The sequence below is a fragment of the Tachypleus tridentatus genome, chromosome 7 (assembly GCF_004210375.1).
Source record: "Tachypleus tridentatus isolate NWPU-2018 chromosome 7, ASM421037v1, whole genome shotgun sequence".
Classification (NCBI taxonomy): Eukaryota; Metazoa; Arthropoda; class Merostomata; order Xiphosura; family Limulidae; genus Tachypleus; species Tachypleus tridentatus.
In genome coordinates this window covers 94,731,867-94,752,061 of record NC_134831.1, presented here as the reverse complement: position 1 = coordinate 94,752,061, position 20,195 = coordinate 94,731,867, and the positions used below count along the sequence as shown (strand labels likewise).

The 20,195-nt window shown below is 34.0% G+C and overlaps 1 protein-coding gene across 2 annotated transcripts; it reads right to left on the bottom strand.

Moving 5' to 3' along the window:
* Positions 1–4,719: 4,719 nt before the first annotated feature.
* On the bottom strand, positions 4,720–19,534 carry Pa1 (PTIP binding protein Pa1). Of its 2 annotated transcripts, none has more exons than XM_076513126.1 (4): positions 18,698–19,534; positions 16,888–17,196; positions 15,335–15,420; positions 4,720–5,535 (listed from the first exon to the last, which is right to left on the bottom strand). In XM_076513126.1, the coding sequence occupies exons 2-4, from the start codon at positions 17,160–17,162 to the stop codon at positions 5,384–5,386; spliced, it is 513 nt and encodes a 170-aa protein (XP_076369241.1). In that variant the 5' UTR covers positions 17,163–17,196; positions 18,698–19,534; the 3' UTR covers positions 4,720–5,383. The 2 variants fall into 2 exon arrangements, with proteins under 2 accessions (XP_076369241.1, XP_076369240.1); XM_076513125.1 differs by having other exon boundaries at positions 16,888–17,166; positions 18,698–18,935.
* Positions 19,535–20,195: the final 661 nt, after the last annotated feature.

Here is a 20,195-nt window from a genome sequence, read left to right as displayed (position 1 = left end):
TCAAGCAGGTTGTAGCAGTGCAAAAGAGAAAGAACCCCAGAAGAAGAGTTACCTGACGTTTTATGGAAGATGACTTCCCTTCCAAACAATAATAACCCTCCTACTCTCCACGTTTCTCACCACCTTTCACTTACGCCATCAGCTCTCCTCAGCACAGGTAAAGTGCAGTTAAATTTTCATTTATTGTTTTTTTTTCTTGTGTTTATAGTTTTTGTGGTTGACATGTAAGTATTATTATACAGGTATAAATAAGCAATATTTTAACTTGAAATGTTTCATAATTCATAATTTGTTGAGGTCTGTGACGGATTAATTTAATTTACGGTATTTCTTATGGAAAAAATTGATTCGGTTTTCGAACAGCCTTCTGGAATGAATTAAGTTCGAGAACCGAGGTACCACTGTATATATTATCATATCTTGTTATATTATCAGTTACTCCAAGTGTCATGCTCTGATAACTACGGTGTTTCAAACTCTGAGAAGAGGATTGTTTACAAATTTAGATTAATATACGTCTTAAATAAAATAAACTGTGGTTTCAGCTACAATCGTTTAAAAGTTTTCACATAGAAATATAAAGAAAAACTGGAATCTGTTGTATCAGTTATTAGAGTTACGAATGCATATTACTAAATTTGGAGCCTTGATTTATTCAACAAAAGCCAGAAGAATTCTCAACCTTGGAAAGAATAAAAATACCTTATACTTTAAAGGTCAGAATAAAATTAAACACCGAAAGAAAAATATCATAGAAAATGTTTGAACTTATTCTGTTTGTTACAACCAACTTCATGCAAAAATAAGCTTTCTGTTTCAGTGTAGTGAACTGTAACTACCCATATCTTTTGATTAACCCCTATTCTACATTAACAATACTGTTTTACGAACCCATTTTTTCACACCCAAATTCAACTGTTGTACATTTGTGATGGTATGTTTATCAATAACTTTGATTCCCTCAATTCAAATTTTGTACACTTGTAACAATATATTTAGTCCTAGTTTCTCATACCATCAAATCATGCTATACATTGAAAACAATGAGTTACATTTTCCATTCTTTCAATTCAACTATGATGTGTGTGTGTATATATATATATATATATATACGTAAAATTAATATTTTGTAAGGATATTATAGCCTGAAAACTAATTCCTTCTACATGCGAAGATTTTTGTGCAAAACATATATAAAACAATGTGCAGCTAGAACATGTTTTTACTCTTTTACAAAATATTCAGTGTAATAATAACAACATATAACTTTAACAGATAGTAATGAAAATGGCAGATGCAACCTGGTTGTCGAGTGGTAACTTTGTCTTCACTCACAACGTTTTAGAAACTGTAATCCTTATCATCATTTACAGGTTTTTTATTACATTTTAAAGGCGAAAAGTTTTAATAAACGTTTGATCTACAAAATGTGTAAAGCTTTTGATCTAATCAGGTTAATCTTAAAAGTGTGATTAAAATACTGGTGAGATTGGCCTATGCAATTCCTATTTTTATAAAATTAAGTGCAATGATTGAAGACACAGGATACTAAAGGCCTAAAACTTTTATATTTATCATGGAAATGTTTTTTTCATCTATTTTCAAGAATTATTTTGTAAATACATTTTCAATATTTGCACTCACTAAGGAATTATAGTTAGTTTAAAATGGGGCCTTCCAACCTCAAAACTTATTATTGTTTTTTAAATGGTTCCTGCTGGTTTAAATTGTGTAATTATTAACAACATTAGAACAGCCTTCATAAATATTTCACAGCAAAACTGGATTCTTGTAGGGTAATACAGTATTTGTGACAGAAAAACAAAGTTATAAAACATTAACATATGTTAATACAATATAGTCATCAGTGTTTCCTGGTAACTTTACTATTCATTACTTTTTGGTATAATTTAGCTACATGTGAAATAGGACCATTTATCTGTTAATGATACCAAGACATTGAGTTGAAATTGTTGGTAATGGTTTATGTAACTTGGAAGGACTTGGTGAGGTTTCAGTAGTTGTCCAGAACACATGGGTCAGTGTTAGAAAGTGATACAATGAAAGTTAGCATTTTCATATACTGAAGATCAAATTCAGATAGATATATCCTCTCTCTGCTGGCATTGCCTCTATTGGAGTAAATTTTTAACAGACACCAATAGCCTTCAATCTACAACTTCTGCATATCAACATACAAATCACAATATAGTGGCTCTCCACAAGTAGCAGCATTACACCACTCATATTATAACCAGTGCCCTCTCCATCTCTAAAGTCATTATTTAACAAGTAGGAGCAGGACACCACTCCTATCATAACCAGTGCCCTCTCCATTTCTAAACAAGTAGGAGCAGGACACCACTCCTATCATAACCAGTGCCCTTTCCATTTCTAAAGTCCTTATTCAACAAATATCACTCCTATCATAACCAGTGCTTTCTCCATCTCTAAACTCATTATTTACTTAGAAACTATTCAGAATAACTATACCATATATCATTGGAAGTGGGGAAGCTAGATAGCAAATGTGAGAGAAGGTAAGTATCAATTGGAAATACACTTGCAATGTAAGAAACAGTTAACTTCCAACATATTTTACCTCCTCTCACAAAACAGCTAAAATCTGACAATAAACTAGCAAAGTGTCAATAAAAGAATGATATCCCTTTAGAATGTGCCAAAGAAAGACTGGAAGGAGCGGAACCAAAAAAAAAACTCACACCATATACCAAAAAACTACACCAAATCTTATCCAGGTACACTCTTCAATTTTTTATGACAAAGTCATGAACATTAAGGTGAAAAGATATTAAAGATTTCCATAATACATATTACCTACTAATGGAACTCCTTGGTGTCAAGTGTCTAGAGTTCAACAGGTCAAAGTGGTGGTTCGACCTCATCTAGCACCTGGTAGCATATTAAATTGTACATCAGTTCCATGGTACACAAAGGATCACCTACTTCTTTGCCTTGAAATGGAAATTGGTAAGGAAGATGATCTTTTGTACTGAAATGTAACTCTGCTTGCATGCATTTCCAACAGACCCACTAGGAACCAACATCCAACAGATGGTAGGAGAGTGGAAATCCCCAGCAAGATGACATTTCTGGTTGAAAACCTGATGACAATGGGTATGTTACTTCCAATCTATGATAGGAGGATAATATTCAGCTGTATACAGGCAGGAAAACATGTTGCATTCAACTACAACCACTGCCAGATTCACTGTGATCTAACATCCAGTACGTGGTAGAAGAGGAACTGAAAACCTATGTGCATCTACAGCCCAAAACATTGCAACAGTGGGCATTTGTCATCCATTCTGTGGTAGGAGGAGAAATACTAGCCAGTGCACATCTGAAAGCTTACTTAGCTGGACCATCTCCAGTCAATACTAGATCCACCAGGAATATGCATTCAAAGGGTGAAAGAGAAGAGGAATATCTCAGTCTGAGACAAACTGCTAAATATATATGTATTCATGACATAGCAGAATGCTTCAACCAAAACCAGGCAATATCAAGAATTGTACATGAGATCTGTGATAGGAAGGGGGTCAATGTCATCTACAACCAAAATCAGACTCAATGAGAGTGTACATCAAGATGATGGTAGGAAGAAGGAATGCCACAGTGGAAAAAAATAGATCTACAGACAGGAATAAGGCATGGCTTACAACCAAAACCAGGCAATCTGGAATTGTAAGTCAGGTTTCTGTAAGGGAGTGCGATATGCCAGCAATACCTGCAGAATGCCATCACCCATCCCTCAACTGAGTGGTATGATTAGTCACTCAGGAGGACAAGCCTCCATGGTCCACTTCCCCAGGTTGGGAACTGGTAAGGACTCCCATACTCCACTTGAAGAAAGCAGAGAGTCCAGATGACTGTACTACTGAAGACCATGTAATGAGTGATTGTGATACTATTTCTAAAAGCACAGCTACCACATCAATGGAGTCAATCAACTAAAATTTGGTGGCATTTGGAATTGTATACCAGGTCCTCAGAAGGAAGGACTATAGTGTAATTGACATTGAGCATGGTCACAGGATGGGCAGTGTAAATTAAAAAAACAAACAAACCTGGTCAAGCATCACTTGCCAACACCAGCAAAGAGGTTCCTGGAAAAGGCAGAAATATTTTGAAGAAAAAAAATTCACAATACTAAAATTGAAAGAAGTTGATAAAAAAGTCCATAAGTGAATAGTATAATGAAAATGTTGACAAATACATGAACCAAAACCAACACATCTCTACAGTACTGCAAATACATGAACCAAAACCAACACATCTGTACAGTACTGCTGGCAATTGAGAAGTGATTAATAATAAGTGTAGATGTGAAGAGGGCGTTAGTTACAATAGGAGTGGTGTTGCTCCTATTGGTGGAAAGTCTTGCATGAGGATATGCAGTAGCAGGAGGTAAAAGGCTAATGATGTACACTGATAATATATATATATGGATGTTGAAGGATACATTCAGATTATGATAAAAATAGACCTTTGTAGTTGTTCAAAGTGACCTTAACAGTTTCTATCACCTGTTCTTAAATTACTGGAATAACATTTCAGAAGTATCTAGAATACAGATGGTCACCTGCCAGTCCACAGATCATATCTGGCCCTTTTGTTTAAAATGATATTTTATTTTGGTCAAATTGTCAAAACCAAAATAGAAAATGAAAACTATGAACAGACAGTTCTGAGGACTTTCTTCAAATGTTAAGTCAGCTATTTATTTAAAACCATAGAATTAACTGGAGATCTAGAGTAGGCAGTAGGAATTTAAATATAAATTAAACCAATATTCTTAGAGTACTTCACACTGTTATATAGCTTCAATCCCCAACCTACATACTCAGTAAGAAACCGGCTCATAAGTATAAAAAAAAAAAAGAGACAGCATCCCTGAAACAGAGTATAACAAAATTCTACAGCTGTCTAAGAGCATTATTTACAAAACAGAGAATTTACCATTTTTAAGCTAACATCTTATGACTCGGTTCAAAAACAATGTTACTCTATGATAAGGAAGTGTTTTTAAAGAAAACCATGTAATAAAATAACAACTTTAAATTATTCACCAGATAATCCTTTTACAAGCCAGAAAGCAAGCTAAATGGTGACTTGAATGAACTTTTGTCACCTAGTCAGTTTTTACATAAACTGTAAATCCACAGTGACATTTCAAAGTCATACATTTTCTTCCTTCAATCATTTCAATGCTGCAAAGGTTTCCATGCAACTTTACTTTTAATTTTTTGAATAATTTCATTGTTAATGAAAATGATTTTCCTGTTGAGATCCAGTTAGCTGGACTTGGTTGACATAAGTTCGGTCACACATGACGATGAGAAACCCACTAGAATACTAGTCAGTCTGCTGGAGCGGTTATAGCAATGTTCTCTAAGTTGTTGTTTGATCCCTTCTTAGGAGTTTGCCCTTCTAGTTCATCCAACCTCCTGTGACGACGAATGTCCAACATAACTTTTTCAAGTCTTGCTACTCTTTTTTGGGCACTACTTCCTGAAAGATAGATATTTTCAAGTGATTTATCAACCTCGAAAATTCTTCCCAAATCATCTTGGCAACCTTAACATCTTCAAAAGTAAAAATAAAATAATCAAGAAACCAATATCAAATTATAACATTCATAATACACCTACTCATTTACAAGTTTGAATCAGTATTGAGACTTGTCATTTACACTGCATGATTAAGAGTTATTTATTCTTAGTCATTAAGATTTTATGGTAGTTAATGTATAGATGATACACCTCTCCTGAGATACTGAGTTAGTTCAATATAATTAATTCAGAACTTTGTTCTCAAAGAAATATAATGGTAGCAGTTGAAATATAATTTAGAACTTAATGTTTCAAAACACGATGGGAGATATTGGTTTAAAAGTGTGCAGCTGATTTGATACACCACTTGTCTTTGTAACAAATCCAATCAGCCATTATAGGAGTTTACCTCCATTAAGGTCTTTTTAACATCAACAAATTCAGCTTTCCTTCAAAAGGTCAATCAAAACAAAATTTAGTTTTTGTTTCCTGTGGGCCACTTGTATCAGATTATAGCCTGTAATTGTGTTAAGGATTGTGTAACCTAACATCATTTCTCAACATAGTCTTTGTTACATATGAAATACTTTTTGCCATCGTTCTGTGTGGTTCATTTCACCAGTTTGGCAAAATGCAGATGTGGTGTTACAAAAAAATTAATAATTGTGTAAAATATTACAACATAACAAATGTTGGTCATATATTGGATTATAACTCCTATTTCTTTGATAATTAAACTCATAACTCTGATATTATGTAATATAACTTGACTTTATCCAATGCATGGTAATCGACAGACTTGTTAAAATTAGGCAAGTGTATTTGGTTACAAATGTTACTTTGCAGGAAGCTGCTTTGCACAAGGGTAAAAACCACAAATGCAAGGGTAACCAAATATTGTGTACATGTGTCTTACAATTATTGGTGACAAATCATGTTTACAGACTGTCTGCTCACTCTAATGGAGATCGTTACACTACAGTTGGTCATGCCAAGCTGAATGTCCATTATCAGATACATAAGAAAAACCAACAGAGAAAGTAAAAGACTTTGACCAACAGGGACACCATTATGTGCAGCATACAAACTGTGACATTCTGCCGTTACGTCCAGCCAGGACTTGACTGTCAAAAAAAATGTACATGTACCAATTCTTGCATACAAGCAGAATTTCTGTACATACTAACCTGCAACCTCTGTATGTGTGTGAGTTTTGGTAAATATCTAGTATACAAGAATAAATATCAAAATATTATTGATCATGAAAGATATATTTGTAGAAACATGTAGGAAAAAATAATTCAGTAAAACATCAGGAATGTTTGAAAAAGAACAGTTCTGTTTTTATAAATAATATACAGGGCTTTCCAGTTTACCGCTTCAGTTTTGGATCCAATAAAACTTCTATGACTCATCCAAATCTCATATCTTTTGTGTTAAATAGTTTAATCTTTACAACATAATCTATAGCCTGACCCTTTATATGAATTATATAGTTTTTCTATCTTAAATATAAACAAAAATTACAATTATTTCATTTTGTGTGACACAACCAAACTTTTCAAATTATATTCCCTTATTTTCTACTGCTTTTTTAATCATTATGCAATTTAAACTAGGCTTAGATCACAATCTACTGTCTACTTGTTTTCATCATTATACAGCTTAAACTAGGTTATAATTATCTACTATTACTTAAGAAGTATGTAACATAAATTAGGTTTAGATTACGATCTATTGTCTACTTGTTTTCATCATTATACAGCTTAAACCTACGTTAAAATTTTCTATCATTATTTGTTTAAAGAAGTATGTAACTTAAATTAGGCTTAGATTACAGTCTATTGTCTATTTGTTTTCGTCATTATACAGCTTAAACTAGGTTATAATTATCTAGCAAGTTACCTGAGAAAATACATAAGGAACCACAACTATATTAAACATTTTGAGTGTTTTGTGTGAATTTTTGCCAATTCTGAGAACCCCAAACCATTTGAATCCTATTGCAGTTAACAAAATAGGCCCCCACTGCAAATCTTGATGGATTGAATACTTACGTACTCTGTAACAGTAACTTTTGGTTGAACTTGACCATACTGTCTTATCAAATGTATGCAAGATGGAGCCAGTCTCTTTGATTACCTGCTGCCAATATTACCAGCAGGTGGAAATAGATTCACCCCGATTACACTGTGTCAGGGTTCAGGGAATTTTAGGCAAGACCACTGCAGTCTCTTTGATGACCTGGGTGAGAATTATCATGTCTGATATACAAGAAGCCACTGTGTTAATGACGTTTTGATATATTCAGCTACAAGTAGGTATCCACAGATATCAAGTAAAGCTACTGATAAACTTGGTGACTTTTATTATAATTAAAAATTAAATATAACAAGTAGTATGTAATTGTAAACCTAGTGACTTTTATTAGAACTAAATATTAAATATAACAAGTTGTGTGAAATTGTAAACCTAGTGACTTTTATTAGAACTAAATATTAAATATAACAAGTAGTGTGAAATTGTGAAGCAAAAAAATACATGTATATTCAGATGCACATGTTGCATGAATAAAGAACTGTGTTTCTCATTTTCCAGGGGCTGTGAAACTATAAGTCTATTAACTTGAATATGATTTGTTCTCAAAAATGTGAAACTTACATGCAATTAATGATTCATAGAATGGTTTCAGATAGCTTTTGAAATGGTGTCTTACAAAGAAGACATGCTGAAATTTGTACACAAGCCCACCCAAATTTTCTTTCACTGGGTTAAACTAAAGTCATGGTCACTAGTACTTATATAAAATGTATTTTAACTAATGTTTTGCCTTTGTGACTTTCTCAGGGTTTGAAGAACTGTTTGATGTTAAAATATTCGTTAAATTATAAAACTGCTTGTAACATTCTATTTTTCTGCCATAGTGTTCATTTAACAATATATAAATTATTACAGTTGTTTCATAACACTTTGGTATAATTATAATATTAACTATACATCTATACTAACATATTACAAATATAAGTATTTTATGAGATATAAATATAAATATAAATACACACTGGAAGCTTGTATAATACTCTAGGGTACGCAAGTGTTAAACTGAAAATAATAGTGTTAAGTATATTGGTACGTGTTGTTTTATGAATGGTGGTTTTGTTACATGTTACACTCATTGTTTCTGTTCACTGCAGTAATAAAAATTATTTGTAACACCAGTCTTCTTGTGAAAGACATAATTTTTATGGTTATGCTTATTTAACTGTGGATTTATGGGTAGAGGTTATATTTGCTTCTTACCAAAGCCTACAAAAAAATAATAGTATAATTCCAAGATGGTGGTTGGGATTTAGATTATAGGATGGTAAAAGTTTTTCTGATCTATAACTTAATATTTGTACTTCTATTTCTTGATCTTGGTATTGTTGGCATGATATCACCGAAATAATAAGCTGTAGATGGGTTTGGATTCTTTATGTTTAATTAAATATTCAAACCTTTTGTAGTTGTTCTACACTGTTATAAATTGTATTATTTTGTTTTTGTCCGGAGAAATTTGAAAGCAGTGACAATTAGACGTACAAGATTACATAAAGATATATATGTAACCTTTAGAGCTTCAATATTTATAAACTATATTTTACTTGTACATTTCTTATAGCTATGTAATAGCTATAAAGTTTAAATAATAATTTGTTTATTATTTAATTAATGTCTATAATTTCAAAACTCTCAAAATATCTTTACTATAGTTGTACAGTAAAACCTGTCTCAGCTAGAAACTGCATAGAGTGGAAACCTGTACAGGCTGGAAATATCAAAATTTTGCAGCATTATTTTAAGATTTCTCTTATAAAAGGCCCTCTATAACGCAGAATCTGCATAACGTGGATGGAAAACTATCTTTCACTGACCTCATCTGTCCACAGAAGTAGGATTAGAATTTTGTTACAGTAAGCATTGGTATATATTTGATTCTTTTTCTGCTGTCATTATTCCAGAGGTTGCTAGTTGAAAGAACAGTTGACTGTACTTTTGGTCAAATTTGCTGATGGAAAACTAGAGAAACCGTGGGTAAAAGTGAAAATCCACGCTATTTCAAAAATGTAAGGAAGAATCAACTTCCTGTGGTATGGAAAGTGAATAATAAAGTGTGGATAACAAGTGCTGTATTCAAGGAATGTTTGAACAAATTAAACAAAAGAATGGAACAAGAAAATATGAATATTCTACTTTTCCTAGATAATACAACTTGTCACCCAAAAGTTCAACTTTCAAATGTTCATTTAGTCTTTCTATATCCATGTACAACATCAGTTCTACAATCACTAGATAATGGAATTACACAGTGTATAAAATTGAAATACAGAAAACTGATGCTTCAGCAAGTTATTGCAAACATGGACGACTATAAGAAAGCATCTGAAATGACCACAAAAATTGACGTGTTAGATGCAATTGCATTTTTAAACCATTCAATCAAATGTGTAAAAGATAAATGTGTTATAAAGTTTTTCAAAACTGTGGAGAAGTTGTTTGTTATGACGATTCTAGTGAAATCCAAACTCTGATTGAGAAGATTGATGCAGATGATTCTGTGAATGTGTAAAGTTTTGTGAACGTTGACAAGAATGTTTTAACAGATACTGATTTAAAATCTATAAAAGAATTGCAAGATGGTAACAGTGTGAGAGATTCAGAAGATGAACAAAATGGAAAAGATAGTGAGGAAATAGAAATTCCTACTTCATCACAAGTGTAATATTAACGCTATCAAATTGTATGCAAAAATAAAGGTGAAAAAAAAACAATACAAGTTATCATTTTTTTATACTGAAAATGTACTTTTGATAGTTAATTCTCTCTGATGGCAGGATTGGATAATTGTAGTTCATTCCTACCATGTATATGTGAATGTTTTTATCACGAATGCCACAAGCCTTCCAAAGATTCCAGTGCATCTCTCATGTAAATCATCACACATCACTACTCCACCAACAGGTACATTCACATTACACATGTGACTCCTTTTATGCATCTTTACCAATGTGCTGAAGCCATGGAAAGAAAAGTGCCAGTCAATATGGCATAAAGTGCAGATTCAATGTTGAAGAATACCTGGTCAGGCACCAATACCATTAGTGTTGCAGGTATGAAGAATGGGTTCCTGATAGAAACCTGACATAAGGCAAAAGCCTGAACAACAACATGATGTAAATAATGGTAGACAAACCTGTTATGGTTGGTCAACATGCCTGAATGTAGGATTTCTTCCAGAGGCTGATGAAGACAAGAAATGAAGAAAAATGTGTTGTTGGTACTGATGAGGGGTAACAAAAAACAAAGTATGGTGGGAAAGGAACAAGGAGAAATAAGCCAACTTGATCAAACAATGAACACAATTGGTGCAGGACAAAGGGAAGAGATCTCTCAACAAAGAGGGTTGCCATGGGATAAAGAGACGGGACCACAGAAGGAAGCTGTGCAGGTAATATAATGATGAATGGCATGCACAGGACATAGAATTCTATTGGGATGGAGATAGAGATGAGAAATAGAGGGAAAAGAGATAGAAAAAAAAGATAAGTTACCCTCACAGGCTACTGATGATGTAGGAAGGAAGGAACAATCTGGATAAAGGAGAAGGTAGGTATGGTAGTAAAGTGTGCTTAAAACATCAATGGAGAACAAGTTGGACTGCAGATGCCCACAAGTCAAAAGGAGGAGGAAATATGTCTTGTAGGACAAGTGAAACAAAGAAGAGAAGGATAGAGATTCAAACAGAGGTAAAGAAAGGGAATAGAGGACAACATTAATATCCCAATCCAGAAGAGCAGGTCACCAAGGTGGTTGACGAATCCAGAAGGAATGGATTAACATGGTAAGTACAGGTGAGAGGAAAAACCTTGCAATAATGTGAAAGATGAAAGGTATGGGATGAAGCAGCCAGATAACTTGAGACTGAAAACCCCTGGTCGAAGAGACACACAAAAAACTGAGACACCATCAACAGTAGGACAAACAGCAGGAAATCCCTGGACCCATGTGCAAAAGACCTTCCATTCTTTTCTGATACAATTCCATAGAGGAAGCACTGAGCCAAATGAAAAGCTATACAATGGGAGAAACCAATCTCCAACTATAATTATTCCTTCCTGTACCACTCCACTTACTATGTGACCTCCTTTGTTGATTCCAGTTATTGGTTTAGCACCCTGCACTTTGTGTCCATCTTCATGCTTGACCTTTGTCTCCTCTTTAGGATGAAGATCCAATTACTTCATCAGGTAGTTTCCCTTATCAAAGCCTCTTCATGTCAGGTCTTTCTCATTGCTTCCTTCTGGCTGGATTAATCATATGGGCATATGCATAACCAATCCTGGCTGAAAACAACAATAGTCAAAAGAGGGGTAACTGATGATTGAGTATGGTGACAAATGGACTGGTGTGTCGAAAACCTCACAGATTGCAAAGCCACCTGAAAATGAGAGGAAGAAGGGACCGTTCTTTAGGGTAAATCTTGCCAGGGCAGGAAAGATGACCTGTCACAAGGCTGAAAGCACTCAGGATGTGACACACGATTAAATGAATGTGTTGCCCATAGACCCAATATAGAAGATCCAATGCATGAAAACAGAGGGATCTCAACAGGGTGCATCCTTGGTGATTGATGTAAGTTATCATCATCAATTTGTTGGAATGAATCATCACCAGACAATCTCTAGCAATGGGAAGAAAGTAATCTGAAGCATGATGAATGGAAAGGAGCTCTAAGACATTGATATGTAAAGAGTGTTCATCAACAGACCAATGACCCAAAACCTCCTGATGATCTACCCACACACCCCAACCCTGGAAAGGATGCATCCATAAAGAGATGTATAACTAAATGAGAAGGAGGAAGTGGTACACCCACCGATGTATGTGTGTCTTGTCCAACCACCAAAACAGATCATCTACAGGAAAGGAGGAATGGTAATGGAAGCACCCAAAGGATTCCATGCAAGGTATATTGATCATGCAGAGTCCACTGAAGAGACAGCATGTTTGTACAGCCTAGGGGGATTAACAGTGTCATAGAAAATCATGTTCCCAAAAGCAAAAAGGTTGGGGCCAACTGAGGTGATTGTTGAAAAACACACCTAAATGCACAAAGTATCAGATTGGATGTAGGATGGACTTCTCAAATGTGATCAACCTGCCTACCCAAGCAGCTTCAAGAAGGAGCTTACAAGTACTATTGGTTGACTGCTGTTTGGAATGAGCCAGAAGTAACCAGTTGTCCATGTAAAAATGTATATACAGACACAAGGCAAGAAGATGAAAAGCACTTGTCAAGAAATATAAGGAGCTGGAGCTAATCTGAAGGTCAAGTCACAAAATTAGTATGCCATTCCTTGATGGGTGAACTGAATATAAGGATGAAATCACACAAAGATTATAATATGCAGGTAAGCACTGGAGATATCTATCTTGGTCATCCACAAACCCAGAAAAATGCATATTAAAGAGAGAGGCAGGACTCCATGGTAAACCTTAAGAAATGAACAAAACAATCGAGGTTGGACACATTGATAATGGGCTTCCAGTCTCTCGTCTTTTTTGGGAACCAAAACAGATGAGAATAAAACCCCAGTGAATAATGTGGAATAAGTTCAATAGCTAGTTGGGAGAAGAGATCCTGTACCTCCTCTGATAGATGCTGGCAAGTTATGGAATCCCAAGGAGACAGGAACAGGTACCCAGGGCAAGAGAGGTGTGCTCAGAAATGGAAATTCGTCCCTCTTACAAATCCTGAAAAACCCAAGGATGATACTGATGATTGAAGGCCACAAGTTGAGCTCCCATTAGGACTAAACCGACCATGCAGTCGCTAGAACTGTTGGCAGCAGATCATATATTTTGAGAAAAATTATAAGTCATTCCATTATGAGAAGGGGTAATAGGTAAATCTTGGTAAGGAAAAGGACAGGAAACTGGAATTGAGGTTATGCTTAGCTACAACTGTAATAAACTTGCTACCAGATGTGAAAGGGTGTACTGATGTTGGGCAGATGTTACTCAAGATTCCCAGGACCACATCAAAGATGAAATGCCTTAAAAGCAGAGCCATACACAAATCCCAGAGATAAGGAGCAGGTAAATGGGTTTCATACAAGACAGAATCAGGGCCCAAATAGTCCCAATGACAGATAAGCCATGCTTACAAAGCCAAAGATGACAAACAAGCCAATGTTGAAGTAAGAAGGGAGAGAATACTTCCAGAAATTCCCTCAGGATTTCTGTGAAGAGCCTCAGGCAGGAGATAGATTGTGAAAAGATAGTGCAAAAAGTTCATGAAGGTAGGAATCAAACAGGAAAACTTGGCAAAGGTGAGTCGAACAGGAGATTCAGGGCCCTCTCCCAAACAGGTAAAATAGAACACAACAGCTGTTGGTTGAGACATGAATATTCAGCCATATGATATGTGAGAGCAGAGAGCCCATGGTGAACAAGGCACACTCAGCTTCACAGTAAGGGATAAAACATCACATACTTCAGAAATAAAGTCTGAAAAAAAACATGGAAGGTCAAACAGAATCCTCAGGAAAGGTATAACAAAGCCACATCAAACTACCTGCTGAGTCCACTGAGGGGAATCGAACCCCTGATTCTAGCATTGTAAATGCGTAGACTTTTCAATCTTCCTGTGAACAAACTTAGACACACCTTCTGATAGGTCACTAGCACCTGAAGCCTGTGGTAAAGCACCTGTTGAAACTGAGATACCTGAAGTGGCGACATTAACTTTGAAATTCACACTGCAGCAGTCAAGAAAATCATAAAAAGCAAAAATAAATATGACCAGAATATACGTTACTGATCACAAATGCTTTCAAAAAATAAAAACTGAGTATGTTAAATTTGACCACTTTGAGATTGAATTCAATTTAAAACATAAATCATGTTAAAAAAATAAGGATGTCTGAGTGAAAGCACTGCCAAACAAGTAGTAGTAGTTCAGATTCCAATAAGGTGTGGAAGGTTTGTGTCATGCAATATAGAGGACAGAAATGAACAAGAATAGCTAACTCATGAGTGGGGAAAGTCCCATATCATAAAGCCAAACTTGCTTCCTATAAGCTATTTTACTTCTGGAAGTGGGCCCAGCATGGCCAAGCGTGTTAAGGCGTGCGACTTGTAACCTGAGGGTCACGGGTTCGCATCCCTGTTGCGCCAAACATGCTCGCCCTTTCAGCCATGGGGGCATTATAATGTGATGTTCAATCCCACTGTTCATTGGTAAAAGAGTAGCCCAAGAGTTGGCGGTGGGTGGTGATGACTAGCTGCCTTCCCTCTAGTCTTACACTGTTAAATTAGGGATGGCTAGCACAGATAGCCCTCGTGTAGGTTTGTGAGAAATTAAAAAACAAACAAACAAACTTCTGGAAGAAAATAATTTGCAACTTTGTAAATCTAACTAGTATAGAAACAGGCCTTTACTTCATTAAAAATGGGTTTTGTTTTACATGAGTGGTTAATTTATTAATTAGTTCACTACGAAAAACTGTGCAAATTTGTTTCCAAAGCTCTAATTAGTAGGACTTATGGAGAGTAAAAAGTTGAGTTTTTTTGTGGATGATGGGTCATTTCAAAACACTGGCTTGTCTTTTTGACTCTGGTGTTTCTTTTTCTGTGATGCTATATTCAGATCGTTTTACTCATCATCAGCAGAAACATATAATATCATGTGATTATTAAAATATATTTGTTTTTACCTGGGGTAGAACGGTGCCTTGGTGTCACTTTAGGTGTTGTTACTTCATTTCCATCGTCATCAAAATCAAATTCATTAGGCTCAAGCCTACATTGAAAGAAATAATAACACAAGAAATGGCAACATGACAAAAGGTTCTTTGTTTCAACAAGAGCATTTGCCAGCTAAAATAAGAACACTCTTTTAAAGAAACCTAAATATAGTCCAGCTTATCAAATGTTTATTTAATAACTGTATGCATTATACCATGCCATTATGTACAAGTCTAGATGACCTGGTGGATGGGCACTTGACTTGCGATCTGCAGTGAACATGCTCACCCTTCCAGATGTGGAGTCATTATAAAATTATGGTCTATTTCACTATCTGTTAGTAAAAGAGCAGTTCAAGAGTTGGAAATTTATCAGGATTTTTAGACGGCACCAGTACCAGTTCTAGTTTATAAGATTACGTGTTGAGAATAGTATCTGTTATCACATGTCCCATCTTCAGAATTTTAACCAAGTGCCTCCTCTGATAATTCAACTTTGTTTTCATACAGTTATAAATGTTTGATGTGGTATTTCAAGATCATACTTCAGTCATAAGTGAAATAAAAAAGAGGTGAAGGTATGTGTTATTCAGTTTTTGAAATTATTACACGTTAAAATACAACACCAGCTATGTTTTGGAACAAACAAAACTGGTAACATTGAGTTAAAAATTATCAAGAGTTATTCTAAATATAGCATTTCTTAAGTTTAAAATATGAGCTGATGGCATTACTAGACTAAATGGAAACTTTCTCACCGATACAAGTTCTTTCTCACTTGTCGTAATATGCATATTTTCTTAAATAATGTCTTAATTTAATATTTGTTGTTTTAGTAAGTATGAATTTACTACAGATACAATAAACAAATGGTCAATACTTCAGTAATATATAACTAAAAAAATTGTTTTCTCAAATAAATAAATGATGTTCAATCCAATAAAATTTAAGTGCATCTTAGTTTTACAACAGATAACATGACATTGTTTCACGTTTAATAACAACAGTACATTTTGAATTTCTAAAAGATAATTCAGAAACTTAAAATGACAAAGATGAATTAATTACATATTAGAAAGCTAAGTTTAAAAGGTTAAAATTAAAGTAACTTTCATTAAAAAAATAAAAGTAAAGAAGATGTGAGGAAAACTGTGTATCCTGTTGGGTGTTATTTAAACTTTATTAGTGACAGACTGAGTTATTGGTGAACAACAGCTAGACTAGTATTCATTTGACTACTAAAAATAACACACATTTTCTAACCAACACAGATATACAGTTCAAAGTTATACTGTATGCACTTTTTGTATTTTATAAATATTTAGTAGAGACTGAGATTTTATAAATTTAAAGCCCTTTGTAAAGTCCATAATATAATCAAATTTAAAAAACAAGAAAACATTTAACTTAGAACATACTTTAATGATAGATTTTAAATAAATTTCATTAGATCTGTAACTGATAAAAACAATTTTTCTGAAACACATAATTTATGCATCAAAACAATAACAAACTGTACTAACTGTTTACTGTCTTCAATTTCTGGCATTCTTCTATCAATGCTTTCCGATTCATTTGAATGGACGCTCGGTGAGCGACGGCCTGGGCAATGCCATTCCAGTTCAATAATGCCTCGTTTATCTAAAATGTTGTATAAACGTACAATGTCTTCTGCTTTCGGTTCCCAGTTTTGGCTAGAAACGCTTTCTTCTTTGGTTCCAAAATATTTTTCTTCATCACTACACGACACCTTCCAGTCTTCTTGGCCTCTCTCATGAAACTGCCCAACCTCAGTCATTGGACTGAGTTTTTGTCAAACAACACTAATTCAACTGTAATCAGATACTTGTTAAATATTTACACATTATAAAGTACAAATACATTCTAACATTCATAGAAATGTAACAGTTGCATAAGAGAATGTCTATCTTGAGTGTTAACTTGATGGAAATTCCAATTTTGAACCTGGTTTTATTAATTTAGATAATTTACCTGACCTATAACATTACATTTAGAGCTGCCTACACCTTACAAGATGTCTCAGTATGCAGCAGAACACTTTTGTTTGGGGAAAAAAGGTACAACTCACAGCCAGATAATCATGTTCATTTATCATTCTAGTTTATAGTTGCCACTAACAAGAATAATGCTATAACACAGTTTCCCATAAGGTACAACACGGCAGATCGAGCTGGCAGTATGCTATACAAAATTATGCAACGGACTTATGAATGGAAGTAAAAAAGAACATGTTAACTACACTACATTTGTAATAATATTTACGTTAACTCTCTGACAGAGTTATCTGGTAGTAACAACATGCTTCCTAAATCACCAACACTAATTTAACAGTGATCACAAACCCACTTTGTAGAAAATAAAGGTTTGGAGATTGCTTGACTGGCTAATGAAGATAACAATAATGTACAATGTTTCAACAAGGTTATGTTATTATTATGTGGTACAAGTAGTTTATAGAGATACAGAATATATATATGGTATGGAACAGAGGTCACATGATCAAAGCTTGCTTGACAGACTAGTAAAGGCATCTTGGCACCCTGGGGTGTTGGTTTAGCTTCCTGTATTTTACATTTATTGGTGTCTTATTCTATGTTTAAAGTGTTTCATATAAATATCTTCTGGTTTATGAACTGAAATGTTGGTAAACATGAAAGGTTTTTTTATTATGTATGGTGAATCTGGTTTTGTTACTCGGTCAAGCCATATCCAGACTTATAAATAGTGAAATAGATTGTTATTTATTATACCTTCACAGCTGTATAGGAAAATACGTTTGGTAAACAGAATTTGAAACCACAATCTACTGATTACAGGTCAAGCATTGTAACCACCAGACCATGCTGATCCCTCGAAAATGTAACAATAATGACTAATACTTTCAACTGTACATAACCACACTGAATTTTTTGTTTGTTTTGGTAATAAGTAGTGCCTAACAAAACAGTTTTAAACTATTAATAGTACTATTAGTTTTACTAATTTTAGTTAACTTATATTTATCTTTTAGTTCTACAGTGGGACTGTGATTAGTTCTTTGATTTATATATAATGCCCAAATCAGGTGTTCGATTCCCCTTGGTGGCGATATGAGATAGCCCAAAGTGGCTTTGCTATAAAAAAAACACATACATATTTCTAGTGTTAAGTTTACTTAAAATGTAACTCTTCCGTCAGTATTAGTCTAACGCATGCTATATCTATTTTGTTAGATATCTTCGTCCAATAGCCCATTGCAAAGACAATTAGTTTCATTTTTTTCGAGAAAACGTTAAATCAGACAAATTCTTAATATACATACAAATTACATACCAGAAATGACTGTTTTTCACTTTTCGCGATAAAACTAGAGGTTCCAAAACTTGAACAAAATTAAATATTACACTATCTGTATAACTTTTTTGCATAACAAAGCAACATTTTGAAATGACATTGAAAACGTTTATCACACGAGAGTACGTCGCTGAAGTTGTCTTCTATCTTCTATTCTCTGATATTTGCATCAAAAGATAAATGCTGAAAATGTTTCTATTCGTTTATGATTCTATATAATACATTTTCACATCCTGTTTTAATTCTGGGCGTAAATACTTTTCGAACATCACATTCGTACACAATTTTCATACCACATATGTAATTATGTTACACATGGCGTCTAAATTTTCTATTAAACTCAAACTAGCAAAATATGCAATAAATGAACAATAGATTATCTTTCAATGCTTGTAACTTTTGAAACTAAATAAGTTTTCACTACCAAAATTTACGAGCAAGCTTCATAAAGCATAGTTAATTACATCAGATTGGATTAATAAGTGCCACAGTCTTCTTATTCTCAATAATAATAATAATTTTTTTATTAATAATAATCTACGTCCCAGCGCCTATAACTTTGGAACCAAATACTTTTTGACCACATATTTAGCTCACAATTGTTGTAAGACGTTGGTAATTCGATGAAAGATGACAAATAACTTGTTGAGTCTTCAGATTCTTCATAATAAAAATAATTCATATACATAATAATTACATATATTCCATCGCTTCTAACTTTGAAACTAAATATCTTAAACATTAAACTTATTCATAATTTTCACAAAACAAGCGCAAATTTAGAGATTCAGGAGGGAAATTTTTTTTTTACACTATGTTTGATATATTAAACTTCCCCAGGAGTATACTATGCACTAGCAACATTATTCTAAAGTTGATTTAAAAAATCAGATGTAATAAACCTCTATTTTCCCCTTATTCTTTAACCTGACATAATTTTATCAAGTTACTGCACATTACATGTGTGATATGAATACATATTACATTTTTAATCAGTTGTTAATAATATAGACATCTTTACAATATTTCGTTTACCTACTTTCTATCCAATTTTAGCATAACCAGTTGGTTCCGAAACACTGAAGTTCGCCTTGTTCAAGTAGCTATGTGTATTTGTTCTCATTGCAGATTATACCCGATTCAGCCAGAGAGAATATTTTGGTATGCTTCACTAAAGTTTCAGAAGATTCCATAAAAGACTGCAACGTCCGTTCCTGGTTAAAGAGATGATGCTTATATGTTATAGCCATCGCATACTAGGAGAGAATAAATATCATATGGTGTCATCTTTGCATGATAAATAATAGAGCTTTTCTTTTTTTCTTCCCAGTTTTACAAATTTATCTCGGGAGGTGGAAAACTGACATCTATTCAGTTATTAAGTGGAAGTGACTTTCCACTTGTTTGTGCAAGTATGGATGTTGTACTTTCATTTTATTTACACTAAATAAAAATTGTATTCATTTTCTCTCAAACT